We start from the raw sequence: 24,845 nt of genomic DNA, 5'->3' as shown, positions 1-24,845 counted from the left end.
AAAGCATATGTGGAGATGTCTGACAATTATAAACCCTAGCCCCGTGTTTTACACTTGTGTCTGCCCTTGCACTATCCAAGAAATTTTAGGGACGTAGAACATATCCAAGGGTTTCTTTGATTTCAGAGAAGATGTAGTTACACATGAGTTGCCACTGAAGAGTGTTTACTCCTTCCTTGTTGGATTTCTAACCATGCCATAGTTAGACAGTTTAAGTTGCTTTGAATGTAGTATTGATACTCTTCTCTGTCAGTTAGAAAGAGTTCTTCAGATAGAAATAGAACATTGGCCCAAAACTACACACTCATGTTAGTCAGCATTTCATGGCTTGGATGGGGTTTATCCCTCAAGGATCCATGTATGAAAAGCGTGGTCTTTAGGATGGCCTTGTTGGTGTGTGGGTAAAGACATTAAGATGTGGGGATTAGACTTAGGTCACCATGGGCATCTGCTCAGAAAGGATTGAGTTTTTTGGGAGACCTCTCAGTTCTAGTGAAAACCAGTTGTTGTAAAAGCTTGCATTGGTTCCTGCATTACTCTGGAGCCCTTCCTTGTGATGTCCTTTTGTTTTGTCACATACACCAGCACTGTAGAGCCATTTGCCATGAAGTCTTTAACAGAACCAAGGTGACACTGATGTAATGTCCTTGATCTCTAGCACTGTGAGTGAAATGAAAACTTCTTTATGAAGTTAATCCAATCTTAAGGTATTTCATTATAGAATAAAACAAACAAACAAACAACAGTACAAAATGCTAATACAGTCATATTTTAGAGGTAGAAGAGAAACAAATGACAACTGTTTCTACTTTAGAAGATATGAAGTTTGCTTGGACAATGGATATTGGCAGAAAGAAAGGAGGCTCCTGAGAACCACTCCATTGATTTTTTAAGGTCTATTAGTTGGACTGATTCTGAAGATGAAGGTGATTGCTATAGTACAAAATGTTGAGAAGTTACTAAGCATGAAGAGTAAAACACAAGGGGCTAGATGTATAGCTCAGAGGCTAAGAGTGCTGGCTGCTCTTCTAGAGCACCAAGCTTCAATTCCCTGCCCCAACCCAGTGGCCCACAACTATGTAGCTCCAGTCTCAGCATACACAACACCTTCTTCTGGCCTCCATGCCACGGCATGTGTGTGGTGCACAAACATACATTCAGGTAAACACTCATACACATGAAATTAAAGTTAAAATATCAAAAAATGTAATGAGTTACAGAGAACTCTCAACTTCTCAGAGCAAAAAAAATGTTCATTTGTAAAGATCTAAGAGTTTTGCTTTCAGTTTCTATAAATGAGAATTCATAAAATTACACATAAAAGAAAATAGTTTCTAAGCAACATATCAAAATTTTATCTTATTAATGTATGTTCATTATATAGATTATTGTCTTTTCCATAAATGTGCACCCAAAATAAGAAACTTTTATAAACCATGCACTCCACAAACAAAATACGTAGTCTAGAAAGACAACCCTGAGTGCAGACATGGCCTTGCTGCACCCTGGAAAGCAGGTTTGCCTATTACAGTCCAGTTCACAAGTTATTTCTGTACCTGTGGGCAAAACTGCTCCAAACCCATGGTTAGTTGTTTAGCATTTCTTAAGCTTTTTGCCTCTCACCAAGCACTAGTTCTCTTTTCTAAACCAAAATTTGCTCCAAGTTTAAGGCCAGCTCAAATAACAAATAATACCTACATCTGGAGGACAGTTAGCTCCCCTGCTGAAAGGGAGGGACTATGGACCAATGCCAAACTTCATCTAGAAAATGCAGAAAAATCTAATACTATTCCTCAGCATACTTTGATCCCTTGCCTTTTCTTATGCAGGATCACCTAGCTTTATGACTGAAACTGGATGAGTTTCTAGATGTTTCTTCCTCTGTACACATGATATGTGTTAATATCATTCATATATATATATATATATATATATATATATATATATATATATATACAGAAACAGAAGTCCCTCATGGCTCCCTTCCTAAATTTGAATACACACATGTTCACTGCACCATGGAATATGTCCTTACTTTTCTTTTATTCAAATAAGAAAATGTATTTAAATTTCTTCAAACAAACAGAGGAAGTAAAAAAAAAAACCACTTAGTTTAAGATTCACAAGGAAATAAAGAATAACACTACAGACCAGGATTCTCACTACAGACACAGATTTAAAAACATCAAGTCTTTCAAATTAATATATCTGACTGACTTTCTCTAACGTTCCCACTTCACCTGCAGCACATCAGACAAGGTAATAATTTATGATAATCATATGAAAATATACAATTAATATTCATCACCTCTCATTCCTCATCACTTTAGATGATCAGTAATGCAGAGTGAAAATGCTGTCAGATTTCTAATTGCTTTGTAATGGGCTCGAAACAGGGAAATCATTAAAGGCAAACAATCTGTCATTTGTCTGTTACTTTAACTATCTATCACACCAAAAAAACTCATTAAAGAAATTGCTAATGAGCTACAAAAGACTGTACTCATAGAGCTTCTCAGCAGATTAAAAAGTAATAGTATGAATTGCTCACTATATTTTTATAAATATGATATTTTCTGGAAATTCATCAGAAAACAGCTATCTAGTCTATTTCAACTGCATGCTTCCATCATCCTGGCACTGGCTCCATCAGGGATGAAAGCCCATTAGCAAAGGAGACTTGTTTTTCATCCATCTCTAATGATTAAATTGGAGGGCTGCAAGTTGAAGCTGCAATGCTAAATGTGTTTATCGCTAGTAAACTGGTGTAAGCAGTAACAAATAGTACCATAGCAACCCATATGCTGAGGGAAAGAACATAGTTTAAAATATGGGGGTTTTAACTCATTCCTTTGGGAGTTAACTGTGGAAGATGCAAGGCTGTACTCTTGAATCAACTTGAATTCCACTACTGAAATTTATGCATCATAACACTATGGTCTACATAAAAATGACTGTTTTGAAATTTTAATGGTATTAACCAATACGACAATGTCTCATAAGATCACTGTGGACAGTTTTACAGAAGAAACAAACCATTTATTTAAATCTGAATGTCTTTCTCCATTCAATGTTTAATGATGCTACTGAAAATTTTTTAAGGACAAAGGAACAAACAAACAAAAAGCTAGGAATGCTTTCTTGGTTATGCAGTGCAGATGCAGTTTACTTCAGAGGAGCCTTATAAGTAAGGGAGGCAATAATGCTACTAATCACATGTCCATCTTACTAATGAAGAAACAAATGATGGGTTTCCTTTCCCATAATAAAAGATAAGTCATATTAATAAAGTCAAGCATCTTCTACATGTGCACACCTATTCATATGCAGTTGCATTTTAAACCAGGTGCTGCAGTCAACATGCACTGGTGAATTCCAAACTAACTCCAAAGGTTCCCTAACACCCTGGCAACATCTTCATTATACACTCTAATTGACTTAAACAGACTTCATATCAACTATTTAACACATTTTAACCCACAAATTAACACCCCTTGATCATTCAGATTAACCTTTCTTCCATGAGTCAATTACATGACAAAATGAACTTTTTCTAAAAAGTAAAAATGGAGAAGGAAGAATGCTATAAAAAGCAGCATATAACTGCATTTTCTCACTTGATTGAAAGTGATTGCCTTGTGTTTTAGGGAATCTAGGAAGTATAGAGAAGCCAGAGTGATGACAAGAAGAGACAGAGATGTAAAAGACTAAGATGCTGAAAATAAGTTGGCATGTACTATGATGGCTGAAGATGGTTTAAGACAGTATGTCTAATGGGTTTTGAGATGGTTAAAACACATCTGAAGAATACAGGAACAAAAACCCCAGGTAAGATAAAGACTCTCCAAGAATTTAAAACATAGATACAACAGAGCTAAACAAGAAACAACAATAGCAGGTGTGGTAACCAAATGTACTTCCAGATCAGTCACTCTCACTAAGTACATGGCTGCGTGCAAACCCTGAATGTTCACTGATAATGCTGGTGAGCAGACAAGACAGTAGAACAAGTTTAGCAAGCTTAGGTGAGAAACAAAAGCTGGTTTGAAAAGAAAAGTTAGAATTGTTGTGCCGGTCTGCTTCCTGTTACTACAATAAAATATTGGAGATGACCAACTTAAAAGGAAAAAGCATTTATTTTGGTAAGTGTTTAAGTTCCAAGTCTGTAACAAGGTAGGGCATCATAGGCAGAGGACACTACTCCCTGTGTGGCAGCTGAGAAGCAGAATGGTACACAGGAAAGCTGCCATGAATGCTTACTGTTATATTAAAACTAAGAAGCTGTTTTATAAAACTAGTAATAGTAATAATCCACCTTTGCTAAGTACTTACTGATTTCAGGCACCATTATTTTACTTAGATAAAGGAGGCATTACACATGCAACTATTGACAGAGAAATAAAGCAGGTTACAGAGGGATTAACTCTTACAAGTTCTCACTGCCAGGAACAGGCAGTCTGAGCTGAAGCTATGCAGCTTGGCTGCAGAATTCATGTCCTTAGCTATCACATAGTTTATGTTTCATTTAAAAATTTTTTTCGGGGGCTGGAGAGATGGCTCAGTGGTTAAGAGCACTGACTGCTCTTCCAGAGTTCTTGAGTTCAATTCCCAGCAACCACATGGTGGTTTACAACCATCTGTAATGGGATCTGATGCCCTCTTCTGGTGTGTCTGAAGACAGTGACGGTGTACTCATATACATTAAATAAATAAATATTAAAAAAAATTTTTTTTCTATTTATTCTATTTTTAATTAATTGAAAGTTCATGTGAGTGTTGTTGTCCTCAGAGGCCAGAGAGATTGGATCCATCTGGAGTTGGAATTGAGCTGATTTGAGCTATGAAGGGAATGAAACTCAGATCCACTACAAAAGCAGTGTGTGCTCTTAAGCACTAAGCTCTCATTACAACCCAATAGTTTATATTTATGCTTATGACTGATAAGTTTGTTTCTGAAAATAAGTCAGTAAGAAACAAACCTATTTTAGGAGCTTCTTGGAACCCAAGCTGATCCAAGACTTTCCTCAGGCCTGAGAAGGAACTAAAACTAGAAACGTGCTTGGCAGAGCCAGTAATGGTTTGGGGTCAGTGTCTTGGGATCTTTTCCTTGAGACCCTGATTATGGAGAAGGAACATAGTTACTTGTCTAAAACCATGAATATGCTTGGCAGAGCTAGTAGTAGCCTGGGGACAGGGTCTTAGAGGAGCTGAGGTTTTCCTGAAAAATCAGCTATCCCCACCCAGCAAAAGCTTATGCTTATCAGCCCCAAAGCCCTCATCATACACTTGAGATAGCCTGTGTTCCCTTTGTGCAACATTGCTTGATTAGCTTCCTGCTGTCTTCACCCTATTGTATGATAGCTTTCCTCTGAGTGTGTCCCATCAAGCTTAAAACCATATATAAGATGCTGTACTTCTTAATAAGCTTGTTTGGTATAAGACAGTTTGTGCAAGACCTCCTGACACCAGATTTCCTACCTTTTAAACCTGGTCTACTAGGTCTTGGGTCCCTGTCACTGAAGTATGACCCAGTCCAGATCAGAAACTCATCACTAGAAGTTGGAAAGGTGAGGCAAGACAGCTCCCAGTGCTTAGCTTGTCAAATAAGAAAGGTTTCTTCCTCCAGAAGGCTGGCAATCCAAATTGGGGAAATAGTTACAGAACATACTTCTAGAGACAATACTGCATCATGGAATTGGAAGAGTACAAGTGAGTATTTTATAGAATTTGTTATGAAAGTTGAAAGAAGTATTTTCTAAAGATTCAACTAGAAGGTAAATTAATGCCAGAATAAAAAGTTAGGACTTTAGGGTGAAGATATAACTCAGAATGTAAAACAAGTGCTGTCAATTCTGACAACCTGAGGCTGGTCCTCAGGTCCCACATGGTAGAAGAAGTAAGCTGACTCCCATAAGTTGTACTCTGACCTCTAGCACATGCCGTGGCACACCTACACACAAACAAATATATACACAATAAAATACACAATAAAAATTAATGCAATTGTAAAAGAGTTATGACCTCATTCTCTAGACCTGCTTTGCTCAATGTGATAGCCATTAATAATATGAGGCTATTAAAAACTGAAAATTTCAAACTGAGAGCTGCTGACTTACATGATTCCATTTTATAGTGAAACTACTCTGGATGTCAAATAGAATATTTTTGAAGTCGCAATACAGCTTGTATTTGGAATTTACTATATTTCTATCGAATGACACTGTTCTAAAATGGAAATTAATGATTAGTGATCCATGTAACAACCACCTTGAGGAGTTTACTCAAACAGTAATAATTTGGATTATAAGACAAACCATCTGTTTTTTTTTCAATGAACCAAATACAACAACAGAAATCAGTTGTTAGTGAAAAAAATGAGTCTGATCAAATATTTTCAGAAACAGAACCACCAGATTCAATGTTTTAAGTGTTTGGATACATATCCAAGGAAAATACTCATAAAACATCTTTGAAACAATGAGAGAAAGTTAAAGAGAATGTCTATATTGGATGATATCAATTAAATATTGACAGTTTAGGTTGATTACGGACACCTTGGAGATAAACCAAAAAGTTTACCTGATTTAGTGCAGCAAACAAAAGTTCTTGGAGATAAAAATGAAAAGTATTTGGGAGGTTCCTATGGAAATACAAATAAAGTGGCTAAATAAAACAAATGACACAATAACCTGATGGAATAGTGTATCAAAATGTTTGTTCTAAAAACTGGACTTCTATAACACACTTTTATATACAGAGAAGGGTCAAAAAGGATTATTTGAGGGTTAGAAAAATTAAATGAGGGATTTCTTATAGTATTGTATAGGGAGAGATGCACAATACTTACTTTTGCTGCTTTTTTGTATGCATTTTTGTAGGCCCATACATATAGTTTTCTAAGTCCAGAACTGAAGCTATATCATCTCAGTGTATAATGATCTTTTCTTTAAACATGACAATATCCATCCATTGGAGAACTTAATCTGTGCTTTTATATTTAGATTTTAAAGTCAACCCGTATCATTCTGCAGTTTATCGTATGTTCTGCAATGCTCATAGCATTAAATAATTTATCCCATTAGAATATTTCCCACTTATTTTATCTTCGGTGCTTCTTGGATTAATATTTGGAAGAAAAAAGACTAAAGGGAAGTACTTCTAAGAAAGTAGCAACACCCAAACTATTTTGCATCTCCAAGGGAGGTCATACCAAGGTCTCAAAACTAACATGATTCTCATCTCCAGATACAATGAGAAGAAGAGATCAAGGAAAAGTGGGAAACACAGAGAAGGGTTAATTTAAGGAACGAATAGAGGGGAGAGGGAGAGGGGAGGGAGAGGGAGGAAAGGGAGGGAGGGAAAGGAGGAGGAGAGGGAGGGAAGGGGAGAGAGGGAAGGAGGAAGGGAGTAAGGGAGGGAGGGAGGGAGGGAGGGAGGGAGAGAGAGAGAGAGAGAGAGAGAGAGAGAGAGAGAGAGAAGCACACTCAAAAGTGTTCATTCTGAGTAACCCATACTTAAATAATTCACAGATGACAGTTCATTCTGTTAAGAATGCTGGTTCTATACCTGTATATATCTGGCTTTTGTCTTTGGTTTGTTTCCTCATCTACAAAGTAGTTCTAGCAACACCTTCCGCAGCTGTCTCACTGGGATGAAGTGAAAGCGATAAAGAGGTAGTAAATGGGGAAGGGTTTGCATTTTAAAAAATATTTTAAGTCAGTTGCTCAGGTCTAACGGAAATGATTATTAGGCATAATGTGTTAGCCATCCTCATCCTTATCACCAACTCCTCGCCCCCAGTATAAACAAATAGGACTCTAAGGTAAGAGGAACCTGGGATGAAGGTGCACCTTAAGAGATGTGGAGGGATCCAACAATCGTGGTGCCGCTGGAGACAAGGGAGAGTTAGAGCAAGATGGGGAAAGGCATTTCTCCATGACTCCTCTCACTGTTGACGGAAACCTCAGAAACCTAGACGAGTTACCATAGCGACGGCGTCCGGGCAGGAGGCGGGGCCCTTCAGATATGTGCATCAACAACTAGGGCGCGACTGGAAACACACTCCCGTTGCACTCCGACTTCCGGCGGAAAAGAAAGTGGGTGCCGTGCTCCGTCCCGCGGCGGTAGCAAGTGGATTCCTGCTCCAGTGAGAAGTGTGGTAAGTCTGATGCTGTGTGGAGCCAGGGGAAGGCATCAGCCGGGCCAGCCTGGATTGGGCGGACCGTGGACGCCGCGAGTCCCTAGGCTCCGGCTGCTTCATGGTGAGCTGCTTTCTACAGCTGAGAGGACTGTGGAATCCTGGAGTGCATAGCTTCTGGAGGGATGTCTTTACAGTCTGTGAAAATCTTTGCCTTAGCAAGAGGACTCCCCTCTCCCCGAGCCCCTGCTGTGCTGTCATTTCGTGAGTCTTTACGTTTACTCTAGAAGAAATAATTCTTTTGGCATTCCATTTCTTTTATCTATTCGTTTCATAAATACTTACTATTAAGCTCCAGTGTGTTTAGTGAGCGCCTGTATGCCAATCTTGCCATTAGATTATAAGAAATACCTTCTTAGAAGTCCATCCATCACCCAGGCTTATCAAATTCTCTTTTATGACATTGTAAATTTATTTAAGTGATACGCATATACCATGAAATATCTAATAGTTTTTCTGTATCTTTCTATCCTTGTACATGGCATTTATGGGACATTTAAAATGGAAATATAGATTTTCTTGGGCTTACATTATGATCACAATTTACTCAAGTAATAAATAATTTAGAGAGGACTATCTCTTTATTTTGATTGTAATGAATTGCAATAACATTTCTGCTGCAGGTTATCCGAGAAGGCCCCATTCTAGTTCAAAGGACGCTGATGGCTTTTGAGCAGACACTCAAAAAGGATTGGTACAGCATTCTGGGGGCAGACCCATCTGCAACTGTGTCAGATCTAAAACAAAAGTATCAGAAACTCATATTACTGGTAAGTCTTTTCTTTCAGATTTGAAATTGTGGCCTGGAAAACAGTTTTGTTGTGTTTTTTAATGGGACCAGAAATTTAAGCTTCAAAACATTTTTATCAATCGGAATCTAGATATTTGCTTGTTCATTTGAACGTTTTCGTAGTAGAGAAAAAGAATTTTTGATTAGGTGTGACATGGGACTAACTCAGTCACATGGGAGTGACTGAGTTAGAATACCCTGACTCTGTCACTATCAACCTGGATCACTTTTCTCTATGCATCTCAGCTAATTTTGACTGAAATAATCCATGTTAAGTCTCTAAAACAGTTTTTACTTAGTAAGTGTTGATATCCACTATCTACAACCATACTACTGAGCACTTGAAATGTGTAATATTCTGTGCGTAAAATTGTAATATGTTATATAGACTGTTCATTGGATTTTGATAACTTGGTAAAAATAAGAACATAAAAATCTAAAATTTTATATTAAAATGATAATGCATTATGTACTTGCTGTTGAATAGAATACATGTGCTTGTTTTACATATATTAAAATTTTAAGTAATATTTTTAGTCTTTGAGAGTTTCATACAATTTTGATCATCTCCGTTTCCCTTCTCCCAGCTTTCCCAGATATAATTCCACCTCCCTACCAACCCAAATTCGAGTTCCCTTCCCTATCTCCCCAATGCATTGAGTCCAATTTGTGTTGCCCAGATACTCTTGGGTGTGGGGCATGCCCTCGAGTATAGACTACCTCCCGGAAGTCAGACCTTTAAAGAAAACTGACATCTCTGCCTGCAGTTATCAGATGCCAGTAGCTCCTCAGCTAGGGGTGGGACTTTGTGCTCACCCCTTCCCCTCTGTGATGGCATTTATAATATCAAAATGTTACTTAATATTGCTTGTGTTTAACATGTATGTGCAGCCTTTATTTAATAGTCTAGATTATATTTATGTTGGATAGTGAAAATATAAACCTTTTAAAATTGTTTTTCAGTGATACTTGGTTTTTTTAAATTAATCGTAGTACATAAATTATCTAGAACTTTTGAATTGTTCTATTCATTTATTCAGTGATAGTATGATGTTCATTAGCCAAGATCACTAGCCATGTAATGCTCTCCATTTAGTTCAGTTTACAAAGAAAAGGTAAAGAATCATTATTTGTGAAGCATTGTTTGTCTAGTTTATGTCAAATATGATCTCGGATACTTTACCCAATCAGTTTATTGAAAAAGATATCTCACCATCAAAAATCTCAGTCTTATGTAATAAAGACTAAATGAACTTTAGGCACCTTCCACCTTGGAATTTTTAAGATCAGAAAAGTCAAGTACATTTTGTTGAAATTTTTCCTTATCCTAAATCATTCTTGTATTTTAGGTAATCGTAAGGTAATGCTAGAGAATTGGCTAGCTAAACCTGGAGGTTCTTCCATGTTCTGTTGTCTTGTCATTAAGCAATGGGAAGGCTTTATAAGGTCCTATTTGTGGCTATCCTAAAGTGGACTAAAGCACATGTCCACTTTATATGCACATTAACAATATATCTGGTCTAGTTTATGTCTGTCTACTACTACGCTATACCCGCAGTAAAGAAGTTTTTTTTTTTTTTATGAAATAATATACATTTTGGCTTTGTTGTTTTATATTTACTACTTTGTATGTCTTCTCTAATGCCATGAAAATATTCTTCTGTTTCTTCTAGAAGCTTTATAGTTTGCTTTACTGATAGACCTATACCTTTTATGTAGACCAAAATTGGTGGTTAGATCTTTATTTTTCTCAATATGGAGATGCAGTTCCCCCAGCATCATTTGCTGAAAACATATTCTTTCTTCATTAGCCTGTGTTGGCAGTATGGGTCTATTTCTAGGTATTATTTGAAATTCTCTCATTCTTCTTGAGTGTGTTTTTGTTTGCTTACATTCCTTTTTAAGAGTGTGTGTGCATGTGCATGTGTGTGTGTAGATCAGAAAATAGCATAAGAGAGTCATATGGGTCACGTGGATCCTGATAAAACTCAGGTCCTTGGGTGTGGTGGTGAATTCTTTTAAAACCCACTGAGCCATCTTGCTAGCCCTTGCTCACATTTCTATAGAAACTTTAGAATTAGCTTGTAAAATTCTAACAAAAGCAGTTTTGGCTGAGTCTTAATAAAATCTCATTAATATGTATCCATTCTAGCAAAAAGATTCCTTACAAGTATTGACTTTGATTATATGAATACTTATATTCTTTCCCTCATGTACTTAAACCATTTTTAAAATTTATCTCAGCAATATTTTAATTTTTAATGTAGAGATTGTGCTCATTCAATAGGCTTCATGGAAGCCTCAGCTTTTTTATTCTTCAGTTTTCTATTTTACAGAAGTAAAGGAAGAATTATGAGTTGAAGTGTTCCTCTGTGCTTTTACCAATAGGCTAATAGTCATGGTGCTGAAGATATTTGGCTTTTTTCTGGAGTATTCCTACCTGAATTGGAATGTGCCATTTTCTCTCCCATCTTGTTAACCCCACTTCTGTCAGCTATTGTTCCATCTCTGGATTCTGTGGGAAACCGTTCCCCACAGATGGCTGTACTACCTTTCTCCAGTTCCTCTCCTCCATCAGGAGGCTCTGCCTCTTCTCTGACTGTAATTACTGTTGTCTAAGATCACCGCTAACATCTCCCTTGCTGAAAACCTCAATCAATTATAAAACATCATTTTCATTTATTACTAAGATGGCCAAATCCTAGTTTCCCAGAAGAGTTCTGGTTTGTGCCTGTTATTCTGGCATAGTTAATAGAACCCCTTTGAGTACAGAAGTCTCTTAGTTTAAATCACCACCTGATCAGCAGCATTTGGTCCAGCTTAGCACACTTTCACCGTTCATTCATTGTCTTTACTTGTATTCCAGGGCATAATATTTTTCTGAGTTATTTACTGTTAAAAACCATCTCCAGAATTTTGTTAGCATACAGTAAATGTTCAATAAATGTAGGCAACTTTATATTTTAATACCTCTGTCACCAATTTTTGCTTTTTTAATTTTTTTATTTTTATTTTCTGCCTTATTTAATTTTTGGGAGGTTTCTTTTTATTATTTTTGCAACACTATCTTTTAAAAATTAATTAAACTTTTCTTTTTCTTCCTTCAAGTTCTGGGTTTCCTCCACCATACTTTTTATTACAAAGGCTTCTTTGCATACTTGATGATTCATGGTCATATTTAGGAGTGAAATAGTAGGGCTGATTTTGAATTTTTATGTCTGTCACCAGAGGTATTCATTCAGTGAGGTCAATGATGCCATTTAACAACCTCATTTCTTTTTTTAGCATTTGGCTCTATTTCCCAGAAAGGAATTCTTAAATATCTGCTGATAACATGGTAACTTGGGCTCATAGTACTCTGTTTTCTCTCTCATTCTCTCCCTCTCCCCTTTCTTCCTTCCTCCCTCCCTTTTTCCTTCCCTCCTTTTTTCAATATACCATTTATCCTAGCCTCTAACACAGTGACTAGTATTTCTGAATTTAGATCTCATTAGTTTTTATGTACACAGTAAAATTCTAGTTTTCTACTTTGTTGGAGAGAGTAGATACCTGGCCTTTTGATGAAGAAGGGTACCAGGGGCTTTGTTCTGGCTCACAAAGTTATTCCTAAAGGTAGCAGTATGAATGAGGTCGTATACTCTTGCACTTTAGGCTTATGTTTAGTTTTTTGAATTGGATACTGTGTCTGTTAGCATTCCATTACCCTGACAAGTACCTGAGGTAGGAAACTTATAGAGAGATATGGTCTATCTTGGCTCATGATTTTATATGTTCTAATCCATGGTCAGTAGAACCATTGCTTTTGGGCTTGTGCTGGGACAGCTTATGGTAGAACAAAGCTATTTATCAATGGGTAGGGAGCAAGGAGAAAGAGACTAGGTTCCCACAACTACTTTTAAGGACACCTCTAAGGACCTTAAGACCTCATTTAGACCCCATCAACCTGTTGAAGGTCCCATCACTCTCTGATGTCACTGACTGGGGGAACAAGCATTTGTTTTACCACATGGCTCTCTGAAGAGATTCCTGATCAGAATGTTAGCAAGTACCATTTATAGTCAGTTTTTTCATCTAAGTACCAACGAAGCCCAACCCTACTTAGCGTCTAAGATCTGATGAGATCATGTAATATACAAGGCAGTATGGTCATAGACTATGATCAATTTTTCATACCAGGTTTTTTTTTTCACTTCATTATCCATTCCTGTGTATTCCTGCTTTTCATTTTATATATCCATATTTCTCTAATCCCATTGCTGTTAGAGTAATTTGTTAAGGAATCATGTATATATATATATGTGTATATATATATATATGTATATATGTATATATATATGTATATATATATATGTATATATATATGTGTGTGTGTGTGTATTGTTATTAGAGACTGTGTGTGTGTTGTTATTAGAGACTGTGAGCTATTTTCATTTCCTTTTATGGGACATACACTTCCTTGGCATTATTGCTATCCTGGTATGTTTTGACCTACCTGCTGCCTGACCTGAGTAACTCTCACTAGTTGCTTGAAAATGTTCATACAATCCTCAGCTCCCCATGTGCACCCTTCCTCATGGGGACCCATCCATAGTATCCTGAGTTTGGTGATGGTTCTGTAGGACACAGGTGGAACAGATATAAAGTAGAGAGGATAATAAGGTTAGCTGGAGTGTCACAAAAGATGGTGTTGACATTTCTTCTTTCCTGCTTTCTTATGGGAAAGAGTTGAGTGTGTTTGCATTTGATGGGAATGTACCAAGAAAATACTTGAGATGAAAGTTATGAAAGAAACATTGACTGAAGGCATTGGCATCTCAAGCATAGGCAGAAAGGTGAGCATTGGTAAGAAGGAGAGACTTGCCGCCATTGTCACAGGAGGAAAGAAGAAAGGTGAATGTATGGCTGGCTCACTCACCCATTGAATGGCAGAAAGGTGATGTGATCTCTTTGAGCTGTCTACTGAGAGAACAAAGCAGCAAAGCAAAGGAGGGTATGTCCCCTAGCATCATTCTGGGTGACGGCACCTGAGTATACTGACATCCATAGTAAATCTCAGTTAACAGCTGTATGTCAGGAACAAGAGCTGTAAGCCAACAAAACCAGTCAGCTAGCATTCTAGCTTTCTTGAGTCTGGGTTGCTGTTATATATGATTTGCCATTATAACTAGCACAGTAACTGATAGTCCTAATATGCCAATGAGTTAAACTATGCTCCATATGGTCTGCTTAAGAAAGCAAAGATGTAAATAGTTGTTACATGGCATATATATCTACAGTTTGCAAGTGCTTTGACCTGCTACCTGCTTTATAATTTCTGCAGTTCTGTAAGGTAGGTGTTGTTATCACTATGTTTGTAGTTGAGAAATCTAAAGCTTAAAGTATAGCTGGCTGGTGGGAAACAGAATTAATGAAGATTAAAAATCTAGGCATGGTCACAGATTTTCCAGTTCTGCATTTTCTCCCATTGTATCACACTGTCTCTCAAAGGTGCCATGCTGCAGGGTTTACTATTGCTCACAGACAGAAATTTCATTTTTTCTGGGTTTTTATGCAATACCTTATGGTTAGTGAGGTGGAGTATAAGGCCAAACTAATTACTATTCTCTTTCAATTTCAAATTTCAAAAGACTATATAGATTGGTTCTAGCTTATATAATGAAACTTATTTTCTTTATTTTTATGATAAATTTTCAGATAGATTTAAGAAAGAAAAGCATCTGGCAAGCTGACATTCTTCACCATGGTTATTAGGTCTGTTTTGTTACAAAACAAGCCTTTAAATGACTGGTTTCTCAATCTGTGCTTTTCAACAATGTCACAAAGTAGTTGAGAATAAAGTTTAATTTGGATAATACCATTCTGTGTTTAGTTTTATGAAGAGGTACATTTATTATATGTACTTTTTTCAAATTTAAAGACTGAACTTAACACCTCCTACATAATTAGTTGTTGGTATAAAATATTGTTAAATCTCAGGCTTCTGAGTTTCCAACCCATGTGGATTTAGTAAAGTCACATGGAAATGTCAAATGTACAATTACCCCTAAAGATATTTCTTTTACATAATATTTAGTCTCTTGACAAATTATTTACTACACAAAATAAAACAATTAACATTTCCTAGCACTGTTTTAATGCTTATTTATAAAAGTGATTGCTTATTCTTGAAAGTCAAGTCTAAACTGTGTTTTATTTCCCACGGATAACAGTTTTTCTAATAACCTATTTAAAATCATCTAGGGTCTGGAAATATTAGTTATAATATTCCTTCATTGCTTGTAATTATATGTATAAAAAATTGCTGTTAATGAAAACTGGGGTTCCTATCTGTTGACACTGATAATATTATAAGATACCTTTCAATTGGAAAAGAACTACTGTGCTGGAAAATTACATGCTGCTGGTAGAGTGTGTCCCATAATCTTAAAGAAAATCCATGTCACTTGAGGCTTAGTGTTGTAAGAGTATAAAATATAATTTTCTATGTGTGTACATGTTTAGAGGTTTTCTTGATTATAATGTATAGATTAACTCTAAGCTCATTATGTAATTCATTTCATGTATTGAAAGAAAAGTTACCAAGAGTACCTGTGCTCTTTCAAAATGGAATTAGCATGTTGGTTTACGGAGCTAAGAACAGCTCTTTAAGTGTACTTGTGAGGACACCAGAAAGGAAGTGATCTTGTTTACAGCCTAGGTGATCGGGAGGTAAGAGAGCCTTACAACAGAAGCCAACTGTTGCTCCTGGAGTTGCTATGGAGGGCTGAGGAGAGAAATCAGGATACATGGCAGCTTTTTCACAATTAGAACTAGACAGCACTTCTCTTATCCATTCTATGGCCAGGCCTTGATGAACAACTTCTGACAGCTGGTCAGTCACTTATAGGAGAGGATGCACCTAGTTCTATTGGTTCAATAGAGGCCTGATTGTGGAGAAGTACACACACTTTGAGAAAGGTAGTTCTACTTTAGTATGACCAAGAGTTGGGTCTTTCATAGGGCAGAGGAGAGGATACTTGGTGTTTTGATTGGCTCAGGTGGTGTGAAGTTAATCTCTAATGCAACAGTGTTGAGAGGAGGGATATGAAGAGACAATGCTATTATCCCAGGTGTAGATTTGTTATGGGGAATTTTATTTCTAGTAAAAAGCTCAGTTTGGTCTTTTGCTTTGATGCACACAATCTCTTTTACCCTTCTGCCAGAGATGACCAACAGAGCACTCTGAAGGCACAGGCCACTTTCAGGCCTGTAAGAAATGAAGTTATATTCTTTACAGATCACCTGGTTTCAGCTAATCTCTTAGAACAGCACACAATGAACCAAGAAACTGAGCAGCTATTGCTATGTGAACAAATTCAATAACAGATAACCTATCCTCCACCTTAAACCTAACATTCTAAAACTTTTTCCTAGTAAGCTGGTTAAGTTGCTAGCTTGTTGTGTTACTTTTTGAGACAGGGTTTTTAGCCCAAATTAGGCTGGAACTTTCTTTGTACTCCAAGCTTTCATTGAACTCAAAGCAGTTCTTCTGCCTCAGCCTACTTGGTGCTGGGATTTCAGCTTTAAGATGATGAACTGTTAGCATATGGGTTCTCTGAGGCATCTTAGCTGCTCATTGGTATTGTCAGTCCATTCATCCTTCTAAGGACATGGCTTAACTAAAATACCAGGACCACTCTTCAGAAGCACAGAAGCCATCCTAATCACATTGCTTCTAAGAGTTCTTCTAAGTTAGAATATAGGGATTTGTTGTTTTCCATACTGAAGATTATGGGCCTTGATTATGCTTTCAAGCACTGTACCCTGTTCTATATATGGCCAGTCTGGAGCTATGTGTTGTTAACCTTTTCAGTGAGACTACCTTCTGTTTTTTTTTGTTTGTTTGGTTGGTTTTTGTTGTTTTTTTGTTTTGTTTTTTGTTTTTCGAGACAGGATTTCTCTGTGTATCTCTGGCTGTCCTGGAACTCACTGCCTGCCTCTGCCTCCCAAGTGCTGGAATTAAAGGCGTGTACCACCACTGCCTGGAGAGATAACCTTCTATGTAAATCACAATATTTGAAGTATGGTTTCTTAATATCCTTATTGATAATAGGTAAAAATAATCTTAGATGAGACGCAGATACACAGGTTTTGTTTGTTAATAGTTATGACTACAAAACACCTAATAGTTAACCTTTGTTAAACTGTGGAACATGAGACAGCTAAGACATCAGTCTGCTCTAAAAAGGCAGCTGGGTTTTGTTCTTTGAGATCAGAACAGTCTGAAACTTTGCTTTTATTTGTATGTAGTAGTTTAAAGCCTTCTGTGAGTGTCTAATAGTGCATTTGTAAGTGTGGCAGAGATATTGAATAGTGCATGTTTTTATCATAAATAGATATATGCTTGTACTCCGTTTGTGGTTCTTTAATAGGAGAGAGGGTTGTGTCATATTTCAGCAAGAAATATGATCTTAATGAGTGAGAAAATAAAGGAATAGCCACAGCGTTGTTTTTCAGCTCTTTGGAGATATTATGGCTATCATGTGCTACTGTGCTATTGGGAAAACAATTTGTGTTTCTCCAAATTGAAAAGGGAAAGCTGACATCTCAGAGGTAATTAGTGATTGTTGAATAAATTCCGCATGTGAGCCATGTTGGTTAATTTTATGTCAACCTGGCGTAAGCTAGAGTTATTTGGGAAGAAGGAATCTCAATTGAGAAAATACCTAATCTATTAGCCTGCAGGCAAGTATGTTGAACACTTATTAATTAATTAATTTATGTTAATGATTGATGGAGGAGGGCCCAGATGACAGTGATGGCGCCACCCCTGGGCAGGTGGCCCTGAATTGGATATGAAAGCAGGCTGAGCAATCCATGGGAAGCAAGCCAGTAAGCAGCACTCCTCCATGGGATCTGCATCATTGTCTGCTTTTTGTCTTCAGTTCTTGCTCTGACTTCACTGGATGATATATTATCAGCTATAAAATGAAATAAACACTTTCCTCTCCGAGTTGTTTTTTTGTCATGGTGTATTAACACAGAAAAAAAAAAGTAACTAAGACATGAATATTTATTTCAGAGGATATTTTAAATAATACCAATAAAAGGCCAGATAAAGAGGCCATAGGTTGAGATGTGGAAGGCGTCAAACTCAGGACCTCTCATCCCCATGGATTTAGAGTAAAGCTTCCTTGCAACATGTGAATATGTTCCTGTCCACTCACCTAGATCTTTGCAAATTGTCATCCTTCATGGATGCAGTCTTATGTAGGCATGACTGATAAAATCATGGGCCCTGTCATGAGTGATTAACTCAACTCAGCTTACCCACTTCTAGAGTAGGGGCTGGGGCTGAGAGAGAGCTCAAGTTCTCAGGTCATGATTGGACTTCCTAGTGACCAGACCCATCCTGACTCTATCTAGAAAGCCTCAGTCAGTATCCTCCTCACTAGCCTACAAAGACAGCCTATTTTCAATGCTAAGTTGCAAGGGTTTTATGAACTATATACCTGGAACCAGGGTAGAGACCCAGATTTCTCCTTATATCACAGCATCACAGGTTGCATTCATAAGATGCAAACTTTTAATCCTCATTCAACTACCTCTCAAGGCTGGGGTTTCAGAGTTTCATGGCTCCGCCATGCCTAGCTTTGCTACCATGTTTTCTCGTTAACCCATTATCTCTTAGTCTCTCTTTGATGTGTCTGTCTTGAGTCAAATGGGCTTATGAAATCAAAGTTTATTACCTAGGTGACTTTGAAAATAGCACCAGAGCATCCTATATTCTATGACCTTGGTCATCTTTTTCCTGGTGATTTTGGCCTTACTATGATATCAACTGTTTGGTGTGTTTAAGATTTTAAAAGTATATTTGCCTTTAGATGAAAGATTACTATAAAGGACATACCTATAATTGTAAAAATGTACAAACAGATAACCACCTATTAAGGAATAGTCTAGTGAAATGGACAATTCTCAAAAAAAAAAAAAAAGGAAAAGAAAGGATACACAGAGAGAGGGGGAGGGGAGGGAAAGGGAAGAGACAGAGAAAGAAAGAGGAGAGAGAGAGAGAGAGAGAGAGAGAGAGAGAGAGAGAGAGAGAGAGAGGTAGAGAGGTATCAGTGTCATAGTTAGGGTTTCTATTGCTGGGATGAAACATTGTGACCAAAAAAGCAAGTTGAGAAGCAAGGGTTTATTTGGCTTATACTTCCTTGTTACTGTTCATCATCAAAGAGTCAAGACAGGAATTCAAACAGGTTAAGAACCTAGAGACAGGAACTGATGCAGAGGCTGTGGAGGGGTGGTGCTTATTGGCTTGCTACTTGTGGCTTACTTGGCTTGCTTTCATATAACACCCAGGACCACCAGTCTAGGAATGGCACCACCAAAATGGGCTGGGCTCTTCCCCATCAATCATTACAATCATCAATCATCTTATGGAAACTTTTTTTTTTTAAATTGAGGTTCCCTATTTCAGTTGTATCAAGTTAACATAAAAGTATCCAACACATTGAGTATTTTTTAAAGTTTTCAGCATTCTTAGCCTTTAAGGGCATGCATATTAAAACTACTTTGAGATTCCATAACTGTATCTAGAAGGGCTAGCTACACAAAAATCACAAAAACAGATGATAGCAGATGCTGGTGAAGATATGGGGAAAAAGGAACCCTTATTCATTGCATGTAAACTAGTATAGCTATTAGAGAAGTCAGTGTGGAAGTTCTCCAAAAATTAAAAATAGAGCTACTGTAGGACCCATCTGTACCACTCTCAGGCATATAGCTACAGGACTGTAGATATACCTACCAAAATAACTCCATATCCATGTTAATTGCTGCATTATGCACAATAGCCAGGGAAGGGAACCGACTCAGATATTCATCAATAGATACATGGATAATAGAAGTATGATACATATATGTAGTGAAATTTTACCACTAAAATCTGTAAAGAAAAATGAACTGATGAAGTTTGCTTGGAAAATGGATAAATCTGAAAGGTAAGGTGACACAGACTCAGAAAGACAAATATTTTATGTTCTTTCTCATATGTGGATTTTATGGGGAGATAGGGCATTAAGACCTGTGTAATAAAAAGCAGAAAGGAGGCCACTAGTGCTGGGAGAACATTATAGAGCAGTCTGGGGGTGAGAGAGAAAAGGGAGAGTGGAGAGTCGACCCCAAAACAATTTTGTTTTGAAAATACCAAGTGAAACCTAATTCTTTGTATTGGAATAAATACATGTCTAAGTTTTATCTGGGCTCGATAGTTTTACTCTGGAGGAAGATCAGTTCAAATAGCCTCACCCGCCATCATTGGCAGTGGAAACTTCTTTGCCAATTCTTCAATTTTACCCTCCTCGTCAATGGTAGGAGGTACCCCTTGTGAGGTACAATCCTGAGAGCTGTCCTAAAGATACCCTTTAGTTAAAAAGTCTCCTGTCTTCTATGATCTGTGGGTAAGCTGGAACCTTTGCTAGAATTCTGGGGAGCAAAGCCTAGTTTTCATTGCCTATGCTTGTGACTACTTCAGCCAAAGTGAATTCTCCAGAATAGGCAGAGAGCCTATCCACTCGTTTTCTGTCTTGGTGGCACCAGCTCCTTACACTGTCCAGAACAGAATGTCAAGGAGCAGTTGGCTTCTTGACCTCTCTGTACCATGGTAGCGCTGTTGTTCCTCTCAGGTTCAGTGATCTTGGTAGGTTGTTCTTGATTCCCACGAGCCTAAGACTAGCATGCGAAGTAACTTAGCTTTTGGCAGTCTTTGAACCTATGGTTATTCTAACCTGTGCTCAGAAAGCCAGCTGTCACACCTCACCCATGCCTGGGACATATTTTGGGTTTTTTGTTTGTTTGTTTGTTGTTTTGTTTTTGAAGCAAAGCTTCTCTTATGCAGATAAAGTGGAGTTTTAAATAGAGGTGAGCCTTAGCTTTCTAAGATGCTTCATCTTGATCTTAGTTCATGCGAACCATTTCAAGTTCCACTCAGTCATTCTGTCTGCCTTGCAGTTCTTTTGTTTATAACTCTGATGACTGTCTTCTTTATCTGCTGTTCTGTGTTTGTAACTTCTCTCTGCCCAGGATACCCTTTCTCTCTAATCTTCTACAGCTCCTCCACAGACTGATACTGTCTGTATTACAAAGCTCCTCTGACAAAATGGGCAGTTTTTCATGTATCATCTTAGCACACCATCTTAACCATTACTTTTTAAGTGTTCATTTCCATGTCTGGTTTTTCTTTTCCATAAGACAGTGAGACCCTTAAGGGCAGGGGTCTCTCCTTTGACTTAATATTGGCTGGCACATAATCTGAGTTGTAGTGGGGTGGAAAGTAGGCATCTTTTGAAGGACAATCACATCTTTGGGTTGGCAACTTTAACATAGATTACATTTTTTTCTAAGCCACAAAACCTTGGAAAATTCAGCTTGTTTTTTAAAAAATCATGTTGTATATGTTAATTGTTATACAAAACAATGAACTGTTGATTTTCTTTAGACAATATTTTACTAAGCATTAGGTGGCAGTAGTGTGTTAGACTTGTCTTTACCTTTGGATTCTTTTCCCCTTTTGGCATTCATAATGTTAATGTGGTTTAAAAATATAAAGGACACCTCTGTAGTCCTTTTATTTATAATACTTTATAACGTAAAGTCATTTTATTTATAATGTTTTATAACATAGTCTTATTTGAAGCAGGACTTGATAATGGAGATGAAGAAACAAGACAGCAGAGTTGATCAATGTGTATCCTTCTCTAAACCGAACTCACATTGATTAAAGAATCCCTTCCACAGTCTTAGCAGCCCTCCCTCACCAACTGGTTAATGGCTACTTTATGATAACTGTGATTTCCCATAATGAAAACTAAATGATCTAGAGGGCATGTGTCTTCTTCATGTTCCAGGAAGCGGTATGTGTTCTAGCTGTACTCTCGGGTCTCTATCCATGTCCAGTTACTCACTTGTTAGTGAGTCTCATTTAGGTATATTTCTCTTCTCAGTGAGTGGAAAGGATTAAGTATTGTCACCAGCACTCATCTTATGTGTTTGATCCCACATCAAGTTTCAATGTGTGTGTATTAAAATGCCAGTGCTTTTTACATACATTTAATTTTCATGGTAGCTTCCTAAGGCCTGTAAAATTAAATAATCAGAAATTAGAGTTATGGAAGCTATGCATTTTAGCTCCACAAAAACATTTCTGCAAAGAAAAGAAACAGGAAGGTATTTGGAGCTGACTTGGGTGAGAACGCAGAGCTCATCTGCCACAGTTCTCTGCTCTGCTTTTCTGTCTCAAGGGTGAGGCACTTGGGGGAATTCAAGCCAGTGTGCGTGTTTCATTAATATGGCAGAATGATCAATTACTAGAGGAAGAGCAGGAGCACTTTGACAGAACACACCACCTAATTAGTACCGCGTGGCCTTGGTGGCCGCCAGGAGCTTCAGGTTGCTCCAGGAGAGCAGCACTGGGAGGCTTGTTGTCGTGTATCACCACTCTTTACTGTGCATGAGTGACTTTAGCTTAGGGCCAGTGTGCACGTCCTTAATTATAGCAAAAGCAAAAGAAAAGAACCTAGAGAACTGGGAGAGCCAGCAGTGGCCTAGTGGTGATCCTCAGAGGAGGCTGGAGGTCAGTGTTTACTTTGAAATTTTAAATGTAGCTGTTCCAAGTGTAGAGAGGTTAGCTTCTATTTCCTAGTTTCCCATCACCATGAATCGACTTTTTCCAAACTCACCTCTTAATGCTTCCTTTGAAAAACATCCAAACCATGAATAATGTAAGCTTTGTTTTCTTCAGACTCTTCCCTCTTTTTTCCTGATGTGCAAATTCCTGTTTCCCAGCTCCCCTTCTCTCCTGTAATCCTTTCTTTAAAAGCCACTTTCTCTTCCCCTTCCTCTGCCTGCTCGCTCCTACTTCCTCCTTTTCTCCTTTTTTAAATCTTGCTCTTCTCTTTGTTAGAGTACTGGTAACTAATCTCAAAAACCAACTCTAATTTGGTCTCAAAGGCCATTAATGTTGTACTGATGTGTTGCAGAAGTATTAAAGTCTGTCAGGGAGATCAAGTAGTGTCTTAAAAACATCCATGATGCTAAGATGGCTTTTCTAGAGGCTGGAGGATTAAGAATTCAAAGAGGTAGAGGTCCTATAGCCTGGTCCTGCAGTTTATCTGTCAGTGTGGCCATGTCCTCACACTCAAGCCTCACTCTGAGGCTCATTCTGAGGGCTGAGGAAGGATGGGAAATGTCAGATTCTATCAGAATTAAAATCAAAATGCTAGTCCTAGCAATCCTCTAGTAAGGGCTGCTGATGTGTTTCACAGTTAGACCATGTAGGACACTACACACAACAGCTCTCGCCTTAAAGCAGAGAAGCGTTCACTCTGGAGTCAAATACAAAGAACCCAGGGATGCAGATTTACGCTATGCCAACAGTTGCCTTTTAGCCTTTTGGCTGGTGGAAACTAGAGGTTTTTCAACTTAATGCATTCTAATATATCTTATCTGTTAGTTACAGGATATTAAATCTGAGATAGGGTTGGGAAAAGAATGTCTGACTGTTAGAAGCTAAAAGTAGCCCAGGTTAAGTTGTGATTAGGTTCTGGACCTGCAACATTCCAACCTCTTCAGTCATTGAAGTTCTAATCAGTTAACTTGCAACTTTCCTTCACAGGCAGCTGTATATAGACATACACACACATACAAATATATAAACAAAACATATACACATATATAATAAACATACATATTTATACATATAAATATGTACATATAAGTACACATATCCCACATCAAGTTTGAATATGTTTATATTAATATGTGTATTATATATATTAATATATATCCTTTTAAGTTCTCAGTTATTCTCAATATTCCCAAAGGAACTGAGACAGGTGTATTTATTGATACTTACAAATCACAAGTCTTCTTTTTGGTTAATTAGTATATGCATGCTTGCTAGTGTGTGCGTGTGTGTTGTTTTTGAGACAATATCTTGCCATATTGTCCAATCTGGCCTTGAGTTCATGGTCCTTCCATCTCGGTTCCTCAGTACATGGGATAGTAGCCACCACACCTGTCAACTTGAATTATTCCTCCTAAATGCACAAATGATAATAAGCTCGGCCTTGCCCGGAGGATTATGTGTAATCCAGTCACCTCACCAGTGACAAAGCAGTACTTCAAGTTTTTGCTCATTTCAGTAAAGTCACTTGGTATTTTCTCAATCAGCTTTTGTAAGTAAAAACATAAAGTTCTGTTTAAGTGTGTCCTAATTATAAGATGTTACTACGTACAGTTACTTCATCACCTTTCAAAAATGTGTTGAAAAATATGTACGATGGGGAGTTTGAGATAGGAGCAAACTAGGGACAACATGTTTAGGAGAAAGGGGAGTTCTTCCTTGTCATTTTTGTTTTAATACATCAATTTAGGAATCTCTCTCTCTCTTTCCTCCCACCCGCTTCCAAGAGCAGTTGGCCCTCCACACTTGTGCTCACTAGTTTCTAAAGGTATGATGTAGTAGTCGTTCCCAATTAGAGCAGACTAAGGATAGTCACTAACAGTTACAGCAGAATGAGGGATGTGCAGTAGAAAGGTCTGACTGTACCTGAAGTATAGACTAGGCAATTCTGCACCCTTTCTGCCTCTCCTGCCTCTCTCCTTACCAGCATTGGCTCTTCCGCAGAAGGTCGATGGCGATGTGTTGCATTGTAGAAAGGCAGAGGGATCCAGTCTGCTCAGCTGTTTCTGATTCACCCGAATTACTTCTTGTGTTAAGAAAGATAGTGAATGAGGTTATGTTTTCCATGCGGAAATTCACTTTAAAACCATTCAGCCTATACAGTGCATGTACCTATATAGTTCTGATAATCTGCT

At 37.7% G+C, this 24,845-nt stretch overlaps 2 protein-coding genes across 6 annotated transcripts in view; one reads left to right on the top strand and one right to left on the bottom strand.

Annotated features, from left to right (window-relative positions):
• The window catches only part of LOC143441385 (uncharacterized), a 32,448-nt gene extending 24,415 nt beyond the window's left edge, over window positions 1–8,033 (bottom strand). For 2 of the 3 annotated variants that reach the window (XM_076929394.1, XM_076929395.1), the window contains exons 1-2: window positions 7,851–8,033; window positions 6,580–6,640 (exon numbers count right to left, since the gene is read on the bottom strand). In XM_076929394.1, coding sequence (XP_076785509.1) covers window positions 6,580–6,640; window positions 7,851–8,033 — 244 coding nt within the window. The remainder of the gene's footprint in view (window positions 1–6,579; window positions 6,641–7,850) is intronic. The other variant, XR_013108725.1, reaches the window with a different exon arrangement.
• Window positions 8,034–8,128: 95 nt separating this feature from the next.
• Dnajc24 (DnaJ heat shock protein family (Hsp40) member C24) overlaps window positions 8,129–24,845 on the top strand; it is a 33,078-nt gene continuing 16,361 nt past the window's right edge. For 2 of the 3 annotated variants that reach the window (XM_076929393.1, XM_034494466.2), the window contains exons 1-2: window positions 8,129–8,261; window positions 8,821–8,967. In XM_076929393.1, the coding sequence (XP_076785508.1) occupies window positions 8,259–8,261; window positions 8,821–8,967 (150 nt within the window). In that variant the 5' untranslated portion in view covers window positions 8,129–8,258. Of the gene's footprint in view, window positions 8,402–8,820; window positions 8,968–24,845 lie in introns of all 3 variants that reach the window. The other variant, XM_034494467.2, reaches the window with a different exon arrangement.

Source organism: Arvicanthis niloticus, chromosome 2 (genome assembly GCF_011762505.2).
Source record: "Arvicanthis niloticus isolate mArvNil1 chromosome 2, mArvNil1.pat.X, whole genome shotgun sequence".
Taxonomy (NCBI): domain Eukaryota; kingdom Metazoa; phylum Chordata; class Mammalia; order Rodentia; family Muridae; genus Arvicanthis; species Arvicanthis niloticus.
The sequence above is the reverse complement of the archived record's forward strand: the minus strand, read 5'-3'. Positions and strand labels throughout refer to the sequence as shown.